The following is a 24,143-nucleotide window of genomic DNA, read 5'->3' on the forward strand; positions in this document are numbered from 1 at the left end:
AGTTCCTAAAGTAAATAGTGCACAGCTCCAAACTGTCACAAATTGATATCTTTGTTGGCAGTCTCATAGGGTAAGGCACAGACTGAACAGACCTGAATATGTAAATACGTTCTTACTACTATAGGAAGTCGGCAGAACAAGGTTGTCACACTGATAGGAAATGTGGGAACGTATATGCTTCATTTTTTTTTTTTTTTTTTTGCTCTATTTGTTTTGTGGATCAATACCATATTTTGTACTGGATAACTCAGCTGAAAACCTAGTACACAAAGATATAAAAAACAATGATTAGTATAGAGAAGGTAAATTGAGCAATCCTGTGTGCCATTGTTGATGGCAACAATTTTAAAACTGTAAAAAGGAAATACTTTTTGACACAGAGCATAATTAATCTGAGAAACTCATGGCCCCAGGTGGTATTGAGGCCAAGAACTTAATAAGATTCAAAATAAAATTAGTCATATGGAGAATTAGAACACAATAATAGTAGACATTATCTTTTTTATATACAAGGGATATAAACCCTCATGCTTCAGGGCATAAGCCATCCACTAACTGATGGAGGTTAGGAAGAAACTTTGTTTACAGGCAAGTTATTCCATAATTTTTCCTGGGGGTGGGGGTGGGGGTTGGGGTTGGAGGGGGAGGATTTGCAGTTTAATCTAGAGTGTCTGGTACTGGCAACTATCAAAGACAGCTTGCTGGTAGATGGACCACTGTTCTGATCTGAGCTGGTATGGTAATTCTTTTGTATGTTCAAGTGATGCCAATATGAATACTAATGTTTACTAAAGACTGAAGCAACCCATTTAATGCAAAAAAACAAAAAAAAATCAGTTCTTGATATCTGCTGCAAAAGTCTCTTTGCAAATATTTTAAAACATTTCTTTCCTTGTTATTATGAAGCTGTCAGTAGGAAAACACCAGATTTTTGTTTCTTTTGGATGTATTTGTTCTTGCTGATTATTCACAGCTTGAAAGCCTAATCCTTTGTTTGTAACATCATAATCATTTACACAGCAACCAATCATGTCACAATGGATTATGAGTCCAGGATGGGAATTAGTACACTTAATAAGGCATCAAAACCCTTAAAAGTTGACTCCAACAACTTATACCACTTTTGCTTGAGTGGCAAATTAAAAGAATAACCAGTTTTTAAAGAAATGTGTGTATATATATATTAGTGGGTCTTTGGCCCCTATTCTTCCCCCCTTCCCCATGCTCTATACCCTGCTGAGAGGTTATTGTTATATCATCATCAGGAATCAGGCTGCATACACTGCCCGAGGGTGCAGCTGTCTGGCAAACAACAGCTATGTAAACAATACAGTGTTGGTGCGGGAAGGAGTCCCCACCCCCACATCCAGCAGGTGCAAGAGAACAAGTCCTGAGGGGAGGAGGTGGAAGAGAGTTATATGGGCCCTACCTTTTTTCCTCCCCTCACCATAGCGGCTGAAAGGGCTTCTAGAAGGGCTAATGGGTGTAAGTAGCAGCAGGAGGAAGTGGGAGCTCAGCACTAACAGCTGACTGAATTCCCCAGCACTGCCCAGCTGTCCTTGTATTTGATTTGGAGTACAGAAGCCCCTTCCTCAGACTGCTTGGATGGGATATGTCTTCATCCATCCTCTTCTCTCTCCTGCTCAGCCAGCTGCCTTTATTTGTGGGGGCTGCTGCTTAGTTCCTAGGCTACCAGATTTTTAAAGGATGTGTGTGAGGTTGAGCAGGTGCCCCCTTCCCCACTGATATTAGTAGCAGTTCTTTCCAAACTGTTTGTGCAAGCCTCAGGCAGCTTCTGCTGCCCTCTGCTGATGAGAGAAATAGCAAATATCAGCAGGGGGCAGAGCCTATGGGGACTTCAAAAATCCTAAATTATATTTTCTTTAAAAGATCAAAATTAGTCATTTCTCTGTGACACTAATTTTAAACAAGTTTGCACAAAACCATTCCAACCATTCTGTGAGAAGCAAAGATCTTGTTTTCATGTGAATGTTTTTAAAATAAAGTAAAAGGAAAAAGAAACTTGGATATGTTAAAGAAATAGACTTTTTTAGAACTATGTATTCTATGAAGCACCACCAACTCAATAGATTGTGCGATTAAAGACTTTGTAACATTCAGTTTAGCTGTTGGCTCTATCTTATCTTGCTTGTTTTATGGTGAACAGTTAATCACTGAGATCTGCAGTGTGAATGAGTCATAAACTCAGTAATATTATAAACTTGTTTCCTTTACTTTTGACTAGAGAATTATAATTCTTGAATTTGGTAGCAGAACTGCAGACAATCTGATATATATATTTTTCCATAGTTTTTTTTTCTGATTAAATGTTTTTATTGGATTTTGAATAAATATACAATCCATAGGTAGCGGCAATATACTCTCTAAAGTCCTGACCCTCTCCTAATAAAGTCAGAGAGTTTTGCCATAGACTTCAATTAGTTCAGGATGATGCCCTAACAAAGGTTCATGAACAGCAGCTGCATGTGTTGGTTCCTACTTATTTCTGTTGCTAAACTACAATAAAAGACAGCTTAAAATAAATTAAAATATCCCCCCAATATTAACTTTCTATGTAAGCAATTGCTTTAGTTGCCACAGAGATGTTTTGATCATAAATTGGAAGGAAGGTGTTCCACAGAGTCAGAGATGAGAGGAGAGGTGGTTACAGAAGATGTCTGTATTAAAATGTGATCCATATTATTAAAAGGTTTTTGAAAACCCCCGCATCATGTAGTAACAGAAATGATGTATATATGCGAAAGAACAGAAGTAAACATAGTAAAGGTGGAAACATAATGGAAGAAAATAAAGTAACATGGCATGTACTCCAGACCAAAAAATCCAAACACAAAAATAGTCTTTGTCCCAGTGAACTGAAATAAATTATTTCTAAGGAATGCCTTAAGTATCACAGTGTTTTTATGTGGAAAATTAATTGAATTTTTTGCTGGGTGAATTCTTCAACCTTTTGACTATGCTGTCCTTGAATTTTGTGGGGGGAGAGTAGTCAGTGCAAACAAATTGCAAGAAAGAATTAGATGTGCACTGGTAGATATTACAAATAAGCTGTCAGTTTTCTTATGACAGATATAAAATAAGTCTTCCCATTCATTCTGAAATGAGTGATTTGATCCCACAATGCTGTTGAATGTGGTAAACTATCTTGCCCTTGTAATAGTTGCAAACCAGTTAAGTTACTTTATAAAACATATTCTTTACATTAAAAATTATAAAAATGGTTTTACTTTTATTACTTCTGCCAATAAAAATTAAAGTGTGAAAAATTAATTAAATGACAAATCTGTAATAATGAAATAAAAATCACAAAGTGTAAACAAAGGAAAAGAAATACAAAAAGTAAGGTAGCCTGTGGAGTCTTACTGTAATATAATAACCTTTATTTGGCAAAGTTTTATTTTGAAGTGCAAGTATTTGATAGAAATAGCCTTTACTTAAGCAGTAAAGCTCCTATTCTGCAACCATTTATGCATCTGCTTAACTTTATGCACCTGAGCATATCCATTGTTTACTGGATTGGGACCCGACAGTTAATCAGTTAGGGCAGGGGTAGGCAACCTATGGCATGTGTGCTGAAGGCAGCACACGAGCTGATTTTCAGTGGCACTCACACTGCCGGGGTCCTGGCCATCGGTCCAGAGGGCTCTGCATTTTAATTTAATTTTAAATGAAGCTTCTTAAACATTTTAAAAACCTTATTTATTTTACATACAACAATAGCTTAGTTATATAATATAGACTTACAGAAAGAGACCTTCTAAAAAGGTTAAAATGTATCACTGGCACACGAAACCTTAAATTAGAATGAATGAATGAATGAAGACTCGGCACATCACTTCTGAAAGGTTGCCAACCCGAGTTAGGGAAATACCATGTAGTGACAGGATAATTAAACAAATTACCATGTACTAAAATAACAACTTGGTTATTTCTGTGTTTTAAAGGAGAGCATGTCACAGGGGCTTTTGCAGTAATATATAACAATGTAAACAGTAGCACTATCAAATAAACTCTCCAAACAATAGTTGGATAAGAGGAAAGACTAAAGAAAAGTCTTATTTCCTTTCTGAAACTTGTGGTAGCTTTGCTTTAACATGGTAGATACCACAAGACCGATATTTTGAGAACAGGTATGAGAAAGAGCAAAAGGAAGTAAGTGAAAGTTCTATGGGCTAAAAAAGAACGATTGGAAGAACCAAAACCCATTCTAAATGGAAACTAAACTACTTTCAAATGGCAACAGATTATATGACCTGCAGATGATGGGAGATTACAGGTGTTTCATACATAAAGGAAATTTATCAAATAAGACTAAAAGTAGAAAAGGGGTAAGAATATTTAATTGATAATGGCCAATATGTCCCAAACCAATCCTCGGAGAGCCTGCTTCAGGCATGGGAACTCATGTTTTTATTACTGTTGTAGTCCATAAACTGGAATCCTGGCCCTGTATACAGTGTGAGAGCAGGATTTTTCTGGTATTGATGTATGTGATTACATTGATTATTTGGCTTCTCTGCATCTCCAATATTTTATGTTCCCATTCATGGAGAGCTCAAGGTACTGAATACTTGTTTCATGTCATAATTAAATACTTTGATTTCAAATGATGTATCAAACCCTTGCTACCATTGGTATCTTTTCCTCCATATAGCTAAGCATTGTACAGTAAAAGCTGTGTTATCAGAAATGCCAGTTTCTAGCGCTTTCTGGATATCTCCCACTACAAATCTTTATAGGGTTGCCAGGTATCTGGTTTTCATCTGGAACGCCCGCTCAAAAAGAGACCATCAGTGCCGGGTCTAGCTTTTTTGCCGCCCCAAGCAAAAAAAAAAAGGCGGCCGCAGTGGAGGGCGGTCAAGGCGGCTTGCAGGAGGGTGAAGGGCGGCACCCGCCCACTCCCTCCGCCCGTGGGCAGTCCTCTGGCTTTGGGGTGTCTCTTCTGGCCGGGCAGGCTCAGAGCAGCAGGTGGTGGGGAGTGACGCGTCCCGGGGAGCCCGGCGGCACGGTGAGCGGCGGGGATCGCTAGTTCGTGCCCCTGCAGGGCTGGGCTAGCTGCCCCAAAATTGGCCGGAATGCCGCCCCTTACAATGTGCTGCCCCAGGCATGTGCTTTCTCGTCTGGTGCCTGGAGCCAGCCCTGGAGACCATGGTGCCTCCGGTCACCCCCCTCAGCCCCTCTCACACACCTCACGCCTGCTGAGTGTTTGCTATGTGCTGGCTGGGGACACTGGTTAACACTGATGCTCCCTTGTCCCTCCAGGCAGTCAGCTGAGGAGGCAGGTCCTCTGCTGCCCCTGAAGAGGCCAGACTGAGACACTCATGCTAAGGGCCAGCTTGCTGGGTGCCTGGATGGATGGTTCCCTGGGACAGGCCCTTCCCTCTGGGCGACTGGCCCGACCCCCGGCCCGGGGCCTGGCTCCCACAGAGCCAAGGGAGCATATTCCTGCCAGGAATCAAGATGGCGGCGTCTCTTCCCGCTTCCCCCCCCAGCTCGGCGGGGCGGTAGCCGGAGCCGGCTGCGCTGGAATGTGGGCGGGACGGTGCGGCCGGGCCCGGCCTCCTCCCTGCGCCCCGCCGAGCTGTGTCGGGCAGCTGCATTAGCGGCTGCGCGCTGAGAGGAGCCGCTCCCAGGCCGGCCGCCCCCTGCGCCCGGGGTAAGCTACCGGGGTGGGGAGGAGCAGGGCCCGCCGGCGTCGGAGCCTAGACGTGAGAGCCGGGGGCGGCTGACAGGGCAAAGGGACCGATGGAAAGAGGAGGCGAGTCTCAGAGGGAGGAAAGCGGGAGTCGGCGCCTGGCCCCGGAGATCACTGCCCCGGGGGCAGGGTGCGGGGAGTGGGGCTAGAGGCAGTCAGCAGCGGGGGGTCACCAGACGTGGGGAGGCTGGGAGGGAACCTGACCGAGAGCGGCAGGCAGGAGGGGTCTGAGGGCGCGGGTGGGAATTGCCAGCGGGGGAAGAAGCAGCGATTGCTATTTGTGGCAAGGTCTCTGCCAGCTTGCCCTTTATCGGCTCTTACTCATTTGTAATCCTCTGAGGTTTGTTGTTACCTTTGCAGCTGGGGTTTGAGGGGGAAACTCTTGGGCTGTGTCTACACTAGGAAGCAGCGCTCTGTTTTGGCCCTTAGACCTGGGAGCTGCAGGTTCCCTTCTTAGTTTGCGTCTTTCTCTCAGGGGAGAGCCTGGCTTTGGGCATAGGGTGGGAGGGCTTTAACTTACTGATGTTCTGCATTCTGCTTGCCTGTGTAGTCTCAGGGAATAGAAAAAAGGAAAAAAAGAAAAAACAAAGCAAGCAACAAACCTTAGTTAATTTTGTAAACTTAATATAGAGATTTAATTTAACTTTTAAGATGATGGGCGGGTTATGGGAGTCTAGAAATAAGATGTACAGCATATAGGATTTGTGTTTGGGTTTTTGGTTCATAATTTATTTCTTTTTTTCTACAGGTCAATTATCCACATTAATATTGTTTGGCTTTTTTTTTTCTTCTACACCTCCGAGACTATTGTATTCTCTGCCTTGTAGCTTTATCCTGTTTTTTTCCTGTTTAACTCAGCTGCAAAACACAAGATCATGAAGGCTGTAAACCAATTGGTTCCTTGTTAGAGATGTCACTGATAAGAGAAATAGAGATTGTCTCTACCTAGTTCCTGAGGTCTCCAGTGTTTAAATATGGATTTCTCTCTCACAACATAAGCCTGAAAAGTTTATTTTTACTCTCCGAGGTTAATACTGAAGTGCCATTGATGAAGAGGAGCTACTTGACAGTTGCCTTTGACTGGTTGAATTGTGCAGCATTGTTTACCCAGGAGGTACACTGAGATCCATTTGTTTTCATCCTTGACATTGTTTCCACTTGGGTTATGGCAGAATTCTGATACAAAAGCAAAAACGTACAGGGGGAACAATTTGGAATATAAACTGAGCATGGTAGGATCTTGAACACAAATTGTTGTAAAAGGAGAGAAGAGGAGGCGAAGGAATGGCATCCAGAGAGAGGCTGTATGAACTTTGGATGCTTTATTGTAACAAGGTAACTATCTTCTTATTTTTCTTTTTTTTAGACACTTTCTTTGCACACCTTAATAACAGGAGGTATTAAGTTTGTTTTGTTGTCCCCTGGATGGTTATTTAATAGCTCTGTGTGGATTCCAAAACAATTATATAACTCACCAAAAATTAAGATAAAATTATTCGTGATTTTACATTTTCTTTTCTTTTTCTGTTTAATATATACTACACAAAACCTAACCCAAACAAACCCTACATTAAAAGAACATTATTAAGGTTGCAAAGTCTCGCACTCAAAAGTTAAGGAATGCCAGAACTAAAGTTACCTGTGCAACCTTAATTTGGCACAATTCTGTATATTCAATATGATAGTCTCTATCCTATGATCACATAGTATTTCTTCCACAGGGCCTGTTTCATTCTGTGCACAGGATGGATGGTTCCTACTTAATTAGCAGCTATGCAATATTTTGTTTTCTTCTCATTGTTCAACATGTGGCCCCAGGCCTCATTTACTTCATACTATAAAAACCTTGATCTGAAGATAGAAAAGCCAGTAGTGCTCATCTCTACAGTATCTAAGTGCTTCACAAACATTAATGAAATTATTTTCAAAGCAGCCTTATGAAGTGAAGGGATAGTAGTGTTATCCCCATTATATTTAACATTATGTAGTGCTTCATATGTTCAGAGCACAGTTCCTGTTGACTTCAGTGGCAGCTGGGAGTGCACAGCATTTCTGCAAATCAGAAGTTTCCACACAGACACAGAGTAATTTTAAATAGGAAGCATCTGAAAACATTAACCATTTTAGAGACCGTGTCTATGAAGTGGGGAGGAATGGAGAGGGTGCACATGGCTGCACCACAGCCCATAGGATTGGTAGGTAATCAAGCTAAATTTCAGTGGTGAAGCTCATACGAAGTTGGTCGTGCCAGAGCACAGGACAAGGCTCGTGGCAAAGATTTTAATGGGATGTGACCTGACAACATTTAAGGGCTTTAAAAACGGAGAGGGTCATCTTAAAAAATCCATTTGCCATGTTATAGATAACTAGGATAAAGAATGTAGGGTGGCAAAATATAGTCACAGCCATGCAGCCCAGTGCTCCGGAGAAGTCTTTCCCCAATTATTTAAGTAATATAGTTCTGCCCAAGGAGGTTTCACTGTGTTTGTTCTGAGCTTTTCCCTTTTATAGACTCACATTTTCCCTTAATCTTTGGCCTGGTAGGTCAGTCACTGACTTGAAGGCAACATTGTCGTCTGTCAGCCAGCTATTAGGGGTATGTCTACACACCACGATCTTGAGGTGTGACTTTAGCTCCAGTAGACATATCTGCAGTAGCACGGGTAAAAATAGCAGTGTAGATGGCTACAGGCATCAATGTGGGCAGTACAAGCATGCGGGGCAGATATTGGGTACATACTTTTCCAAGAGACTGAGTGCTACCTTTGTATTATTTCAACCTATAGGGACCCTGCATATTGAGAATCTTAAGGCCATCCTAAAATTCTGATCTGCAGGTAACAGTGACAGGTGAGACAATCAGACTGTTGACCTCTTCGGCTTGTCCTTAAAAAAACAAACAAACAAAAAGTTGTGCATAACCAGTCATTTAAAAAAACCCCATGCTTGTGAGCACTGGATTTCTGCTTTATTTTCATAGAGTCCATCTGCATTACAATAACAGTGCTAGTATACAGTGTTCTCTCTGTCTTGGTTAGCGATGTCCGTGCTGTAACATGTTTTTTCTATTATTGTTATAGTGTGTGTAAAGGGAATTGTAGATCTAAAATTTTATTGGTGTTTAAGCCTTGGGCCTGGACAGAAAGGTGTGGACTGATGACTGTTTTAATAAATGGTGAGTTAGTCTTAAAAAAAAAAAAAAAAAAAAAAAAAAAAAGCTAAAACACCATTATTTAAAACAGTTATTTTTCTCTGTATTGGAGGAATCCCCAGCAAGGGAGACCTGGCAAATTTCTGGCCCTTTTGCACAGTCTGCATGGGAAAAGTGGATTTCTATAAGAAAATAAGTGCCCGTAGGGGTACCAGTACAACAGTTCTCTACATAATCTAGTTATCACACCTGTGCTCCCACTTTTTAGGTATAGACACTCAAATGCTGCATGCTGAGGTTCATGTGCAAACTCTTTTATATGCTGTACTTGCTTCTAGTGCTTCATTCTTATGGGGTTGTCTCCCAATTAAATGCTTTTCAGATCTGAGTAGTCTCTTTGATAAGATAATTCAATTAATTTCGCTATCTGCTTATGGAAAAATAGAGAACTTGAATAGTCAGAGCTGTCAGTCTAGCAGTTTTCACAAGGACTAAATAATTCATTTAAACAACCCTCTTTGCCCAGTGCTATATCTAAATCTTTGTAGAGTGAGTCCAAGTTAGATGCTGCGTTTTGTAAACAAGCAGTTTTCATCCATTGGCATTGTTCTTGTCTCTTATCCTTACTATTCTGGGAAATTAAAATGAACTTGACCTTGAGCTGAGGAAGTAACCCAACATACCTTCTGCTTCTTTCATGGATATTTTCAGTGAAGGTTCCTTAGGGAAGATAATGTAGTTGTTGCCTACATTATTTGGGGGCAAATATAATATGACTTCTGTCTGTTTCTGTAAATTGATTCAGAGCAAAACTTTTCATGCCACTTTTACCTGCTCACTTTTAGAAGTCACCATCTGCCACTGGACATTTTAAAACAATCTACCGTCTCAGCAATCTGTACCAAAAGACAATGGAATGTACTGTAACTGACCTCCATATGAAATGTCCCAGTGCAAAGGTGAGAGTTAGTGTACCTAACTCTCAGATAATTAACTCTGACTGTTAAACTTCTAAACCCTTCTCTATATAAAATGATGATAAATTTTTGTGTAAAGTCTTATACATATATGTCTGTATAAAATATAGTGTGTTTATAAACAGAATAAATGGATTTGTGATCAGACCAGCCTTTTGCATTGTAAGGGCAGGTTGAACCACTTAATTGAAACTGATTCATTCAGACAAATGATGTTATAGTTCCGTTTCTAAAAGAAACTTGGCTCTTGCAAAATTATATTGTTTAGTTCTGGTGAAAGGTATGCAATTTAACCGAATATAACCTTTTTTGACATTCAACTTTAAACCTTGTGAAACACACTCCCTCCCACCTCACCCGCCCCCCCGATGTCATCCTCACTTAAACTTGCACAGGTCTTCCTTTTTGTATAATTGCTGATTTGACAACGTGATTTATATCGCAAAATACTACATAAAAGAGCAATAATTCTATGTCAAATAAATAAGCCTTCTATCTACAGTCTGAATGTGTATAAAGTGACAAAAACAAAATATTGGATTACTTGAAATAGTTGTATATAAGACTAGACTTTCTTGCCTCTACCTGTATTCTTGGAGGATTTTGATTTATTTAAAGCAACAGAAGTATAAATGAACTATTTTTAAAAAAATCAGCTTTCTCCCAATTAATTTAATTAGAGGCGATATATCAAAGACTTTAACGCCAGAAGGGACCATCATGATTATCTAGTTCAGGGGTCGGCAACCTTTCAGAAGTGGTGTGCCGAGTCTTCACTTATTCACTTTAATTTAAGATTTCGCGTGCCGGTAATACATTTTAACATTTTTTAGAAGGTCTCTCTCTATAAGTCTATATTATATAACTAAACTATTGTTGTATGTAAAGTAAACAATGTTTTCAAAATGTTTAAGAAGCTTAATTTAAAATTAAATTCAAATGTTGATCTTACGCCGCCGGCCCTCTCAGCCCGCTGCCGGCCTGGGGTTCCGTTCACCTAGTTTGGCAGCGGGTTGAGCGGGGCTTGCGGGATCCTGGCTGGCAAAGGGCCGGAGGCCGGGACCCCAGACCGGGGGTGCAGGTGGGAATGTGGGGGTGGTGGTGCAGGAGTTCCCGTTTGGTTCTCAGGATGGGGATGTGGGGGGGTGTGTGCAAGAGTCAGGGCATGGGGTGTGGGGGGTGAAGGAGTCAGAATGGGGGCTGGAGGTGTGTGAGGGGGTGCAGGGATCAGGGCAGAAGGCTGGGGTGCTCAGCTCGTGGGGGTGCTCACGGCAGAGGGCTGGAGGGGATATGCCTCGTCCCCACCTCTTCCCCCAGGGCCCTGTCCCCACCTCTTCTCTGCCTCCTCCCCGGAGTAGCGAGCACGCTGCGGCTCGGCTTGGCTCCGCTCCGCTCCCTCTCTCCCCGGGCGATCAGCTGATCGGCGGGAGGGGGAGGGGCAGGAAAGCACTACGCTGGGGGAAGAAGCGGGGAAGGGGGAGCTTGGCTGCTGGCATGACCAAGCTTCTGCCTCGTGCCCCCGCAGGAGAAATCGGTGGGTGGGGGGCTGAGTGGGGCCAGGACCCCGGCAGGCAGCAGCGTGCCATCAAAAATCAGCTCACGTGCCATCGGTTGCCGACCCCTGATCTAGTTTGACCTCCTGCACATCGCAGGCCACAGAACCTCACCCACTCACTCCTCTAATATGCCTATAACCTCTGGCTGAATTACTGAAGTCATTAAATCTTGATTTAAAGACTTCAAGCTACAGAGAATCCACCATTTACTCTAGTTCAAACAGCAAGTGATCTGTGATCTGTGCTGCAGAGAGAGAGAAAATCCACCAAGGTCTCTGCCAATCTTACCTGGGGAAAATTCCTTCCCAACCTCAAATATGCTGATGAGGTAACCCTGAGCATGTGGCCAAGACCCACCAGCTGGACACCTGGGAAAGAATTCTTTGTAGTAATTGAGTCCTCCCCAACTAGTGTTCATCTCCAACCATTGGAGATATTTGCTAATAACAGTCAGAGATGGGCCATATGCCATTGTAAGCAATCTCATCATAACATCCCTTCCATAAACTTAACAAGCTCAGTCTTATAACCTTTTAGATTTTTTGCCCTCACTGCTCCTCTTGGGAGGCTGTTCCAGAAGTTCACTTCGCTGATGGTTAGACACCTTCATCTAATTTCAAGCCTAAAGTTGTTTGATGGCCAGTTCATATCAGTTTATTCTTGTGCTAACAGTGGCCCTTAACTTAAACAATTCCTCTCCCTCCTGGTGTTTATCCCTCTCACGTATTTATAGACAAAAATCATATCTCCCCGTAGCCTTCATTTGGTTGAGACTGAAGAAGCTTGGCTTCTCTTGTAAGGTGGGTTCTCTGTCCTCTGATCATGCTAGTAGTCTTTCTCTGCACCTGTTCCAATTTGAATGTATCTTTCTTAAACATCAGTGACCAGAATTGCACACACTATTCCAAATGAGGTCTCAACAGTGCCTTGTACAATGATAACATTTTTCTATCTCTACTGGATAGGCTCTCTGTCAGGCTGAGAGAGAGCTTTGGGAACACACTTTCTTTCAAAGTTATCTGTGGCCATCAGTGGGCGAAATGTACATTGTTCTTCTCCTAGCTACAGTGTTACTAATGAAACATTAAAACAAAAATTAGTACTCCACAGACATTTAGAGAGGTCGTTCTTGAATTCTAGAAACATATGACAAAGTGTCACTGTTCACTTCTTAAAGAGATTTGTTTCTAATCATTCATGTAGCTGTTATTTGAATAAATATAAAATGATTGTATTGTAATGAGCAGGCTAATATGTATTTTGTGCCCCTGCCCTCTACTATATAGAATCTGAACCATTTAATTATGTCATAGTAGTCTCAATATTAGAACTAAGTTAGTGGGAATTTTTTTTTTGGTTAGGTGGCAGGGGCCTTTGCTTTTGAAAAGAAGGATCTGAAGTCTGTCCCCATTGTTAATATCAAATTCCAAGTGCCCTTACTGTGCAGTATAATGACAACATTGTGAAGTTCCTAGATGGCCACAGATTTGGTATGGCCTTATTAATTGATAAATATTGTTCTTTACAAGTTAATAAGGAACATCCAACTCAAAGTACAAAAAAGTTAAACCATTCAAAATTATTTAGAATCAAATATTAAAGAAACTAAAAGAATAATCATTGAATCTTAAAAGGCATCACATACCATGAAACTGGGGTCAAATGTGCAAAAGCTCAAGAATATCAGAGCAACTCGGATATAAATGCATAAAGATTGGGTTAATGTATGATGAAACTCTTGTACTGTAACATATGAAACTTGGTGGTCCTCATAAAACCTCGCTGGTGCAGTTGCTTAGAGGAGTAATACAAGACTGACTCAAATAACAAGAATGACAAATTAAATAGCCCGATTAATTTTGTATGGATCAAAAAAAAAATGGTATTGGAAGGAATGGTAGCCAACAGTACATTAATTTAGTGTTGCTTTATGGGTGAACTAAAATGTTGTCAGTAGGCATTGTTAAAATAGTTATGAATTTCAGAAAGACTAACAGCCACTTTTTGGTAGCAAGCTGTTCCTGACACAAGAAACAGGACACAAGGGGAAGATGTTATCCCTGTGTAAAAACAAAACAAACACCTACTAATGACAAAGATGAAAAGCTGCTTAAAAGATCCAACCAATAAAACTTTTTAGTCAACCTTTTAAAAAAAAAAAAAAAAAATACAGTAGCAAACATCCAAAAGTGTGGGGAAGGAAATCTAAACCTGATTTCCATCCTCATACAAACAATATTCAATTTTAGCTTCTCAATATGGGTTGAGACCTCATATTGCAGTATAACTAAGAACATATAATAATGTATTATTCCCACCCTCTGTCTAAAAGAGAGAGTTTCAAAAACTCCTATGTGATTTATGAGTCTAAATTCTATTGATCTTACGCGCTTTTGAAAACTTTACACAAAGAACAATTGAAGAGAGATGAACAAAGTCACTGCAGTGTAGACTCCTGACAAATAAGTATGAGCAGGTGATAAATAAACATCAAATAGTTAACACTATTCTTCTTGTACAGCTGTCAGAGCTAATAAAATTAAGGCAGGTAATAAACCATTAATTGGCTACAAAAAGGTAAATAATATAATTTCAGGTAGTTAACCACCCTTAAAGCCAGACTATTTAGGATTTAAATTATAAGGTTGAAAAAAAGAACAAAATGTTTTTGGGGACATGTTCAAAAAATTTGGACAGAAACAAACAATGGATGAGGTTGATTAAATTATCAGTGCAATGAGACTCCAGTGGAGTTTTATTTTAAAATAATGTTCACAAGAAAATGCTTAAGAGCATGTGGAAGTATCCCATAAAACATTTTAAAACGAACAATGGTAGCAATGGGAAATGAAAGGCAGAAGTTACTGGGGGGGGAGGGGAATTGAAAAGAGGATGGGCAGATAGACACACACCTTGGCAATAAGGTCAAAAATATCTATAGAATCCAAAGAGAAGATTAAGGATTCATAGTTTGACTCTCCTTTAGAATTATTACAAGATAGGACACATGGTATTTGTCATCCGCATAGGAAAAAGCTATTCATTCGAGTGAAAGTTGGTGGAAAGAATATAGGATGAGACTAGGAATAAAAAGCATTATTTTGTCCAGAAGCATCAATCAGAGATTAAAGAGAGATTCTGGCTTCTTTGAAAGAGTAACTGAAAGTTTATGTGGACAAGAATACAAGCCTAGCCTAAATTTTTCCAGTGACCACAACTCCAAAAATAGTTATGTTTTATAGTAGAACTCTTAACACATCTGGTTTCTGTAGGTGCAGACTCATAGGCGGTGTTGGTAGCACCACCTATAGTTAAGCTTGCCCAGTGCTTTCAATTATAAGTCCCAGCTTTCAGTTGATTATAACTTTGCGAAACTTTAACTGTTTGGGCTGAAACTTCCCAGTTAGGTGCCTGCCTCAGGCTGAACTTTGTTGGAAAGTTTCAGCTAAAATGATTCAATAACTTTGAAGAACAAACTTGGGAAAAAGTATATTTTTGCCCATGTTAAAAATTCTTACAGCCCTTTTCACTGAGAAGTTCTAGGGCCTGCATGTTCAGGAACAAGGGCTTGAAGTTTTACAGGAGGCTTAACCTAGCGCCAGAAATATGCCTCTGGCTGTCCCTGTGAAATTTCACCCAAATGCGGCCAAGTTACAGGTCTCTGAAGAATTGCAGATCACTTAATAGCACATACACAATTGATTGCATACTATTTTTTCCCCACAGGACCCCTGCTTCCATCAATGTACAGGATGGATAGTGCTCCGGGAGTGAATGGGGTTGTGTTATGATTGAAGCCAGTGTCTGTAGGACTTCTGCCTCATTTGTTACATGTGATCATGTAGTTAGAGACTATCATAAGTCACAGAAGAGGGCAAATTCTGGCATTTCCTAACTTTTGAGTCTTAGGCTTGGTCTACACTTACCCCCCAATTCGAACTAAGGTACGCAACTTCAGCTACGTGAATAACGTAGCTGAAGTCGACGTACCTTAGTTCGAACTTACCTCGGTCCACACGCGGCAGGCAGGCTCCCCCGTCGACGCCGCGGTACTCCTCTCGTCTAGCTGGAGTACCGCAGTCGACGGCGATCACTTCCTGGTTCGACTTATCGCGTCCAGACAAGACGCGATAAGTCGAACCCAGAACTTCGATTCCCAGCCGCCGAACTAGCGGCTGGGTGTAGACATACCCTTAGTCTTTGCAGCCTTAATGTAAGCTAGTATAATATATAAGAAATAATTTGCAATATAACATAAGCCAAGAACTGGTGATATCAAGCAGTGAGGAAAAAAACAATTAAGTCCATGTTTATACAAATAATAATCAACACTCAGTAAAGTCCAAATCTGATGGGTAATAATCAAAGTAGGTGTCACTTTGAAATAAAATGTGTTAAAAGAAATAATGTTCCATTATATAATGCCTTTTATCAGAGACATTCAAATTTCTTTTCAAGCATTTGTGAATTTAGTCTCCTCACGCTTGCAGGATAAATGTTATCTTCATTTTGCAATTGTGGAACCTGAGGCACAGAAAGGTTGAGTGATGGGATCCCACAGGAAGCCTGTGGTAAAACAAAAATTAAAACTGAGGTCTTCTGGTTCTAATTGCTTCAGCATCCTTTCTTCCAAATAAGTTCATGAGGTGACCAGGGAAATTTGAGAAGTTGTCTTAAAAACAAAAAGAAAAGTCCTTTTAGTAATAAGGTGCAGACGGTTGCCAGATAAGTGTGTTCTTTAATGACTTATTGCCTCAAAATAAGATCCACTGTTAGTTTTAAAATAAATAGGACTCTAATGAACAGTCCAGGTGGTAGTAGCAGATATATCCCTAAGACACTCCTCAAATTCTAACAGGAATTATTTCAGTGTGTGGTAAACTGCTATCCTTATGGGAGGAGATGAGAACTATTGTGTTGTTTAAGCAAAGTTAGAGCTGGAGAAAGTATGAGGTTCTAAGGTTCCAAATTCAAGCCCAGCACCAATTGTAGACCTCACTTTACCTCTACCAACAGTTAGAGAGAATGAGGAAAAATAATACATTAGTATTAGTATCACAGAAATGAAAGTCTTCAGGTAACAAATCTTCAGGCAATACAAACAGAGTGATATTCCTATAAATTACACTATTGTGGCCATTGTAGTGATAGCCATGTTGGTCCCTAGATATTAGAGAGAGCGCTCGAAAGCTTGTCTCTTTCGGCAACAGAAGTTGGTCCAATAAAAGATATTACCTCACCTACCTTGTCTCTCTAATATTGTGGACAATCAGATGAAATTTCTAGGGTTCTTGAACCTCCTTGGAGTATATCTGAGGCCTTGTTAGCTGATAGTAGACATGCAGGAAGTAACTTTTTTAAGCAAGTTACTTAGGCAGATATAACTGATTAGTATGACATACAGTGGCATTATCAGGCACGTTGTTCTGCCATATGGATGTTTTTAACTGAGGGAAAATTTCCAAAAGTGCTTTAGTCTAGTTTCATTGAAATCACTGAAAATTTTACTTTCTATTTGAAATGTGTAAAACTATTGATATATTATAATTGTCTTTTTGTTATCAATTACTTAAACCATTGTCTAGAAATTAATTTACAAAATCAGCTAGGTCCTGTCATATGGCTCATAGGTACACATTTTTCTGCTGATGGGAATAACACTGGGAAAGTCAGGTAAGGCATGACAATTGCCAGTCTTCTACAGAAATATAGTGAGCGTAGGTTTGTGATTAATCAGAGCATGAAGTAAACACTCAAAATAAAAATGAGAACTTAAGAAGTTTATCACTTGGCTATAAAAATATACTTCAGGATGAAAATTGGCTCATATTTGTTTATTATGTTTGGGCAAAACTAAGTGGCTACTTTAAAAAAAATAAAATCTAACGGCACTTAGGGCTGAGTCCTGCTCCCATTTAAACCAGTGCCAAAACTCCCATTGATTTCAGTGGGAGCAGGGTTTTTACCATACACCTTATTTTGAGCTAGTGATCGGAATTTCTATTAACCCAAGGTCATTGCCCTCTGACTTTGGATTGCCACTCAAAATATATTTTTTCTAGAGCTCTTGGAAATTGCTTGGGATGTTCCCTGGTCCTTAATTGTTACATGTATCTTTCGTCTTTTACTAGTTCTGCTCTGTTGGTTCAGTTCTATTGACAGCTAAGTGAAAATTACTAGATTCAATATATCACTGGATTGTAAATCATGTATTTGCCCCTTCCTGTTTCATAATTTATTGAGCAGTTGACTCTGGCTAAGCAGAATGCTATATCTCAGCTGAACAGAGCACTTCTCTGGTAGTGCAGGCTGGAACAGAGAGTTGATGTGGATCATTGGTATTTTACAAGAATAATACCACCAAGCTCTTATATAGTGCTTTTCATCAGTGGATCTCAAAGTGCTTTACAAAGGAGGCAAGCATTATTATCCCTATTTTACAGGTGAGGAACCTAAGGTACAGGGAGGTGAAATGACTTGTCCAGTGTCATCCAGCAGGCAAGTGGCTGAGCTGAAAATAGAACCTAGGTCTTCTGGATCCCAGTCCACTGCTCTTTCCACTAGGCCACCATAATGTGACTATGGTGGCATTATTCAGATCTGTGTTTTTTATTATCTGGTTTTGGTCTCTTAGGTGATTTCACAGCCATGTACCAACTCCAAAGGTGCAAAGTTGGGGTCTCATCACCAATAAATAAATAGATTTTAAAAAGAGGAGAATTCTTATTTTTACTCAAACGAGATTCTGATTGGTTTTTAAACTGGTCTTAGAGTAAGGATTGGCTTGATAAAGAAGATAGTGAGTGAGTGTTTTGGTACTGCTGCACTTCTACCTGTTACTTTCTCCAAACTTCTCCATTAAACACTCATGCCTTTGGAACCTCAGAAATCAGAAAAGTAATTGCGTGTGAGTATCGACTCTTTAGTGATTATCCAATTGCCTGTCAAAGGTGAGACTATAAAAGATAATTTTTCCTGATTAGCATGTGGAGAAGAGAAGAAATAATACTGAGTTCATTTCTAATATTTTTAAGTGGTACTCTTTGGGTATGTCTACACTACGAAATTAGGTCGATTTAATAGAAGTCGATTTTTTTAGAAATCGATTTGATACAGTCGATTGTGTGTGCCCCCACCGAGCGCATTAAGTCGGCGGTGTGCGTCCACAGTACCGAGGCTAGCGTCGACTTTCGGAGCGTTGCACTGTGGTAGCTATCCCACAGTTCCCGCAGTCTCTGCCGCCCATTGGAATTCTGGGTTGAGCTCCCAATGCCTGATGGGGCAAAAACATTGTCACGGGTGGTTCTGGGTACATGTCATCAGGCCCCCTCCCTTCCTTCCTCCCTTCTTGAAAGCAACTGCAAAAAATAGTTTCTCGCCTTTTTTCCTGTGTTACCCGTGCAGACGACATACCACGGCAAGCATGGAGCCCGCTCAGCTCACTGTCACCGTATGTCTCCTGGGTGCTGCTGGCAGACGTGGTACTGCAGTGCTACACAGCAGCATTCCCTTGCCTTTCCTTGCAGACAGTGCAATACGACTGCTAGCTGTTGTCGTCGTCCCGTGGGTGCTCCTGGCTGGCCTCGGTGAGGTCGGTCAGGGGCGCCTGGACAAAAATGGGAATGACTGCAGGTCATTCTCTTCTTTAAGTTCCGTCTAATGGAGATTCAGTCCTGCCTGGAATATCATGTCAGCTGGAGGCTTCTGCCTCAGGCTGCTCTCCCAGTCGGCAGCACCGCACAGTCGCACCTACCCCTTGCTCCCATGGCTCATGAAGCCTGGACAGTAGTAAGGAGCAGTTCAACTATAGGCTCAGCAAGTGCATAATGGTGGTAGAATGTGCCTTTGGACGTTTAAGAGCTCGCTGGTGCAGTTTACTGACTCGGTTAGACCTCAGCGAAACCAGTATTCCCATCGTTATTACTGCTTGCTGTGTGCTCCATAATATCTGTGAGAGTAAAGGGGAGACGTTTATGGCGGGGTGGGAGGTTGAGGCAAATCGCCTGGCCGCTGATTACACGCAGCCAGACACCAGGGCAGTTAGAAGCGCACAGCAGGGTGCGCCGTACATTAGAGAAGCTTTGAAAACCAGTTTCATGACTGGCCAGGCTACGGTGTGAAAGTTCTGTTTGTTTCTCCTTGATGAAAACCCGCCCCCTTAGTTCACTCTACTTCCCTGTAAGCCAACCGCCCTCCCCTCCCCCCTTTGATCTCTGCTTGCAGAGGCAATAAAGTCATTGTTGTTTCAAATTCATGCATTCTTTATTCATTCATCACACAAATGGGGGGATAATTGCCAAGGTAGCCCGGGAGGGGTGGGGGAGGAGGGAAGCACAGGGACGGGGTAGTTGTAGGGGCACCCCCTAGAATAGCATGCAGCTCATCATAGAAACGGCATGTCTGGGGCTCTGACCCGGAGTAGCCGTTTGCCTCTCTGGTTCTTTGGTAGGCTTCACGCGGCACTGCTGTGGGTCCCTGTTATAACCTCTGTCCTTCATGCCCTTGGAGATTTTTTTCAAATATTCCAGCATTTTGTCTTTTGGAACTGAGTTCGGATAGCACAGATTCGTCTCCCCATACAGCAATCAGATGCAGTACCTCCCGTTCGGACCATGCTGGAGTTCTTTTGCGATTCTGGGACTCCATGGTCACTTGTGCTGATGAGCTCTGCATGGTCACCTGTGCTGATCAGCTCGCCACGCTGGGCAAACAGGAAATGAAATTCAGAAGTTCACAGGGCTTTTCCTGTCTACCTGACCAGTGCATCTGAGTTGAGAGTGTTGTCCAGAGCGGTCACAATGGAGCACTCTGGGATAGCTCCCAGAGGCTAATACCGTCGAATTGCGTCTACACTACCCCAACAGGGTCGATTTCAGCGCTAATCCCCTCATCAGGGAGGAGTACAGAAATTGATTTTAAGAGCCCTTTAAGTTGACAAAAATGGCTTCGTCGTGTGGACGGGTGCAGGGTTAAATCGATCTAACACTGCTAATTTGACCTAAACTCGTAGTGTAGACCAGGGCTTTGTAGTGGTATTTCTTTTTACTTGCTTTATCGAGACTGTAAGTTGTCTTATAGTTTGTTGCAAAAATTCCATGTTAATAAAAAAATTAATTTTAAAAGTTGACCAAAATGCTTGTATGAATTTTAAAAACGCAAGTCAATAAATATTAAACCATGTAAGTCAAAACAGAACTAGTTCAAGATCTGAGCTTAGGCTGTCAGGGTTTCCCCCCCCCCCCTTCAGCTGATATTAGTAGCCAACTTTAGCTGCTGTTCATTTCAAACTTGGACAAATATTACTTGTAATACTGTAGTGTGTGGGAGCCGTAGTAATATTTTATACTTCAGCTAAGATGAAGAATAGAAAGTTTTGAAAGGGTTTTAAAATAAGTTTGTGCCCTCTAACACATGTCAAAATGAAGGCCACAGAAGGGTCTTACAGTGAGACAGTTCTTTTGTCTTTATAAAATTTTTTCCTAACCCTGCTCCCCACACACAAAAAACAGACCCCATGATAAAAGAAAATACCCAAAACTGTTTTAAAGACTATCATAAAATTCTGCTTTAGATAGACAAGTTCAATTAGAATGAAAGCTGTTAGTCTTAGGAGGTGGATTAAGGGCAGATTTTCATATTTAATGCTCTATTTCTATTAATTTTTGTAAGTGTAATTCAATCTTAGTATTGTCTGAACTATTTTAATAATTTAAAAATAATACTCAGGAAAAAATAGTTGCTGCTCTACTTTTGTTGTAAGGGCACCAATAATGAGATACAGTGAAGAGCTTGTTGGGTGAGTAAGCGAAAGTCAACTTTGGAAGATTGAATGACTGAAAAAAGATGCACATACTATTTAACTTCACCCAGGCTCAGTGTTTTGTGACAGCAAGCTAAATTTAATGACTTCAAACAACTGTCTTGTCAGACAAGTCTGACATGCATTCTGAATTGCATGCTGGGGATTTTTGCCTTTAGAGCATGGAATGTTAACACTGAAAATAGCCGCAGGCAGATCCAACTTTTGTTTATAGCACTCAGTACCGGTACTTCCTGTATATAACTATAAAAATTGTACCGAACTTTGCTCTTCTAATTCTTCTTGAAGTTTGATTGAAGCACAGTGAAACCTCTTCTTTGCTTTTCTTGCAAGTTTCATGAGGTGATCATTGAAATCTAAGTATAGTTAAACCTAAAATCAATTGATTTATGAATAAATGAAAAACTGGAAGAGTATTCAAGGGACACTGTCAATCTGAAACCAGGGTAAATTTTTCAGAGGTGATTAGGTGACTTGACCCTAAGTCCCTCAAGCCCCACAGACTTTTAATGAGATTTAGGAGCCTTGAAAATGAGACTTTTAGGGTTCTGTGTCACTTAGGTCCTTTAAAATTTTTTACACCTAGTCAATTTAAAAAAAAAAAAAATCAAAAGTAACTTGATGCTACTTTCCTCACCATTTAAAAAAAAAAGCCTATTCCTAATGCAAAATTTTCATTTTCCTGTTGGTCTTCAACTTAGTTCAAAGCTTAACGCTGGATTGCAGTTGGTTTTTCATATTGTTGCTTCTGAAAGTTGCTATGTCCTTCAAGAGAGCATAACCTGATAATTCTAGGTACTTTGTGCTTTGTTTGGATTTGTGTTTCTAAGATTTCATCATTGAAAGCTTATTTTCCCATTGCATTACTTACCGAGTTTAAAGACTGCCTTGCTAGACCTAGAATTTCCCTGCAAATCGAATATAATAGTCAGAATGTATTTACTATTTGTACAGAAGTATTTGCTCACAAAGTGTAACTTTCTATATGGCAGTCTAACATGCTGGCTAACCTGCTTTATTTTGAAGCTGTTTTCTGAAGTAATGGAATGATTGCCGTGGTAAAATATACAAATGACTTCTAAAGCGACCTGAAAGAATCACTGTACTGTATGATCTGGCAACATTTCTTTTTAAACTATAGCTAGCTTGAATATTATTACTCCCTTAGGAGACGGTTATAAAATGGAGGCTTAATATATGCTATTTTGATGGGGGAGGGGAAGTGTGTGTAAAAAATATTTGAAAGGAAAGAACAGGAAAACATTTTCATTTCCAGATGATCTGAGATATCTTTTGCTTTAGTTGACTTGCATTTTTTTCAAGATGACTGAATAATGTTGCCATAGTAGCTGTAAAGGCTAATGGCCAAATTCTAATCTTCTTTATCCCTATGCAAACCCACTGAGCTCAAAAGCCTAGAATTAGGCCCTAAGTATTTGTGGTTCACTTCTTGATCATTATGTAAAGAGCTTAGCACATTTTTGAACCCACTTTTGCTTCCACAACAAGTGAAACATATTTTATAATTGTCTTAGGTAAATGGATAATTATTTAACTTCCACTTTCTAATTTAACCTCTTGGAATTCTGAGCCTTAAAATAATTCTGTAGATGTCTTGAAACTCCTAACAAATATGGAGATATATATTAAATGACTGTTGGTGGCATTTTTGAAACATATCCTGCAAACTATGTGAGGTAGTTTTCTTGGTGGTAAATCAGTTGTTTTAGGCCATGAACTTGTGGATTTGAATCCTAAAGATACAAAGAGCTGTGAGATTTTTTTCTTATAAAAATAAATAAAATATTAATCACAGAAAACTTAGCTAAATCTCTTATTTTTGTAGAAGGTTGACCTAATTTGTGTTCTCATCAATTGAACAGTAGTAAGAATAGTAATAAAAAATAAAATAATGAAGTCTGACCAAGTTACAGCTTCTCCATTCCCCCACCTCCACAGTGCAAATCAAATTCCCTTCTTCCTATTTCGGTTAAGAGTTAAAGTGTGTCTACATTTGGTGAGAAAACTAGTACAAGGATATTGGTTTATACACAGTGGTTTGTATTGTTTCTCTTTGTGATGCTATAGTATACTACCGTATAGTTTTTGTCAGGAGAGTGTGGTGCATCTCCACATAGCATCATTAAATTAATTTATAATGGTTGCATGAATTACAGATCTAGGCCAACTCCAGATTTCTGCTTGCAAGATGTCAGCAAAGTTTAATTATGGAATGAAAGATAAGTCTTATTCCATGGCTTCTACTACTGTTGCTGTTAGCAGGGCCTTTGGGTAACTTTCTGATGTGAGACACTATATTGTGGGAGGGCTGAACCAGTGCAGTGTAATACTTGTTTTCTTGTCTGTAGCGGAAGGGGGATCCATATGACTGTATTGAATTAATTGGACTTGAGCCAAAGTTCTTGTCCCAAGTGGCTCAAGCATTTGGTACAGTCAACCCTAATAAAAAACCCCAGGATGCAAGCCATTGTCCATTTCATATTGAACCTGAGGTGTCCCAACTCTCAGCTCCCCACAATCTTTACCACAACCTGGTAATATGTGAAAACTACAAACTGCCCTGTCTTCACTAGGATTTTACCTCGTGTTGGTTACCATGCGTTAGTTAACACAAGATAAAACATTCCTTTTTTCCAAGTGAAGACACATCCTAAGGAACCTTGCCTCAACCCCTTTGTGGGGTGGGACAGAGTAGTAAGGAGTGTCACCACAGGGGGACCCTCTCATGTCAATTTCTTAGTGCTGGGAAGGAACAAATTTTCTTGTTTTCTGTTGTTCCTTAGAACTTATAACTGCTTCTCTATTCGCACACTAGATGAATGCTATTACCTGTATGCCAATATGTAACAGTGTTTAGTACTCAAATGCACTTGCCAAGATTCTGGCACATGAACTCCTGCCC

The 24,143-nt window shown here is 40.5% G+C and overlaps 1 protein-coding gene across 1 annotated transcript in view; it reads left to right on the forward strand.

Moving 5' to 3' along the window:
* Nucleotides 1-5,621: 5,621 nt before the first annotated feature.
* The window catches only part of NBEAL1 (neurobeachin like 1), a 145,922-nt gene continuing 127,400 nt past the window's right edge, over nucleotides 5,622-24,143 (forward strand). The window contains exons 1-2 of the mRNA XM_024206509.2: nucleotides 5,622-5,677; nucleotides 6,465-7,051. Coding sequence (XP_024062277.1) covers nucleotides 7,001-7,051 — 51 coding nt within the window. The 5' untranslated portion in view covers nucleotides 5,622-5,677; nucleotides 6,465-7,000. The remainder of the gene's footprint in view (nucleotides 5,678-6,464; nucleotides 7,052-24,143) is intronic.

This window comes from Terrapene carolina, unplaced genomic scaffold, assembly GCF_002925995.2.
Source record: "Terrapene carolina triunguis isolate 2854851 unplaced genomic scaffold, T_m_triunguis-2.0 Scaffold62, whole genome shotgun sequence".
Taxonomy (NCBI): Eukaryota; Metazoa; Chordata; order Testudines; family Emydidae; genus Terrapene; species Terrapene triunguis.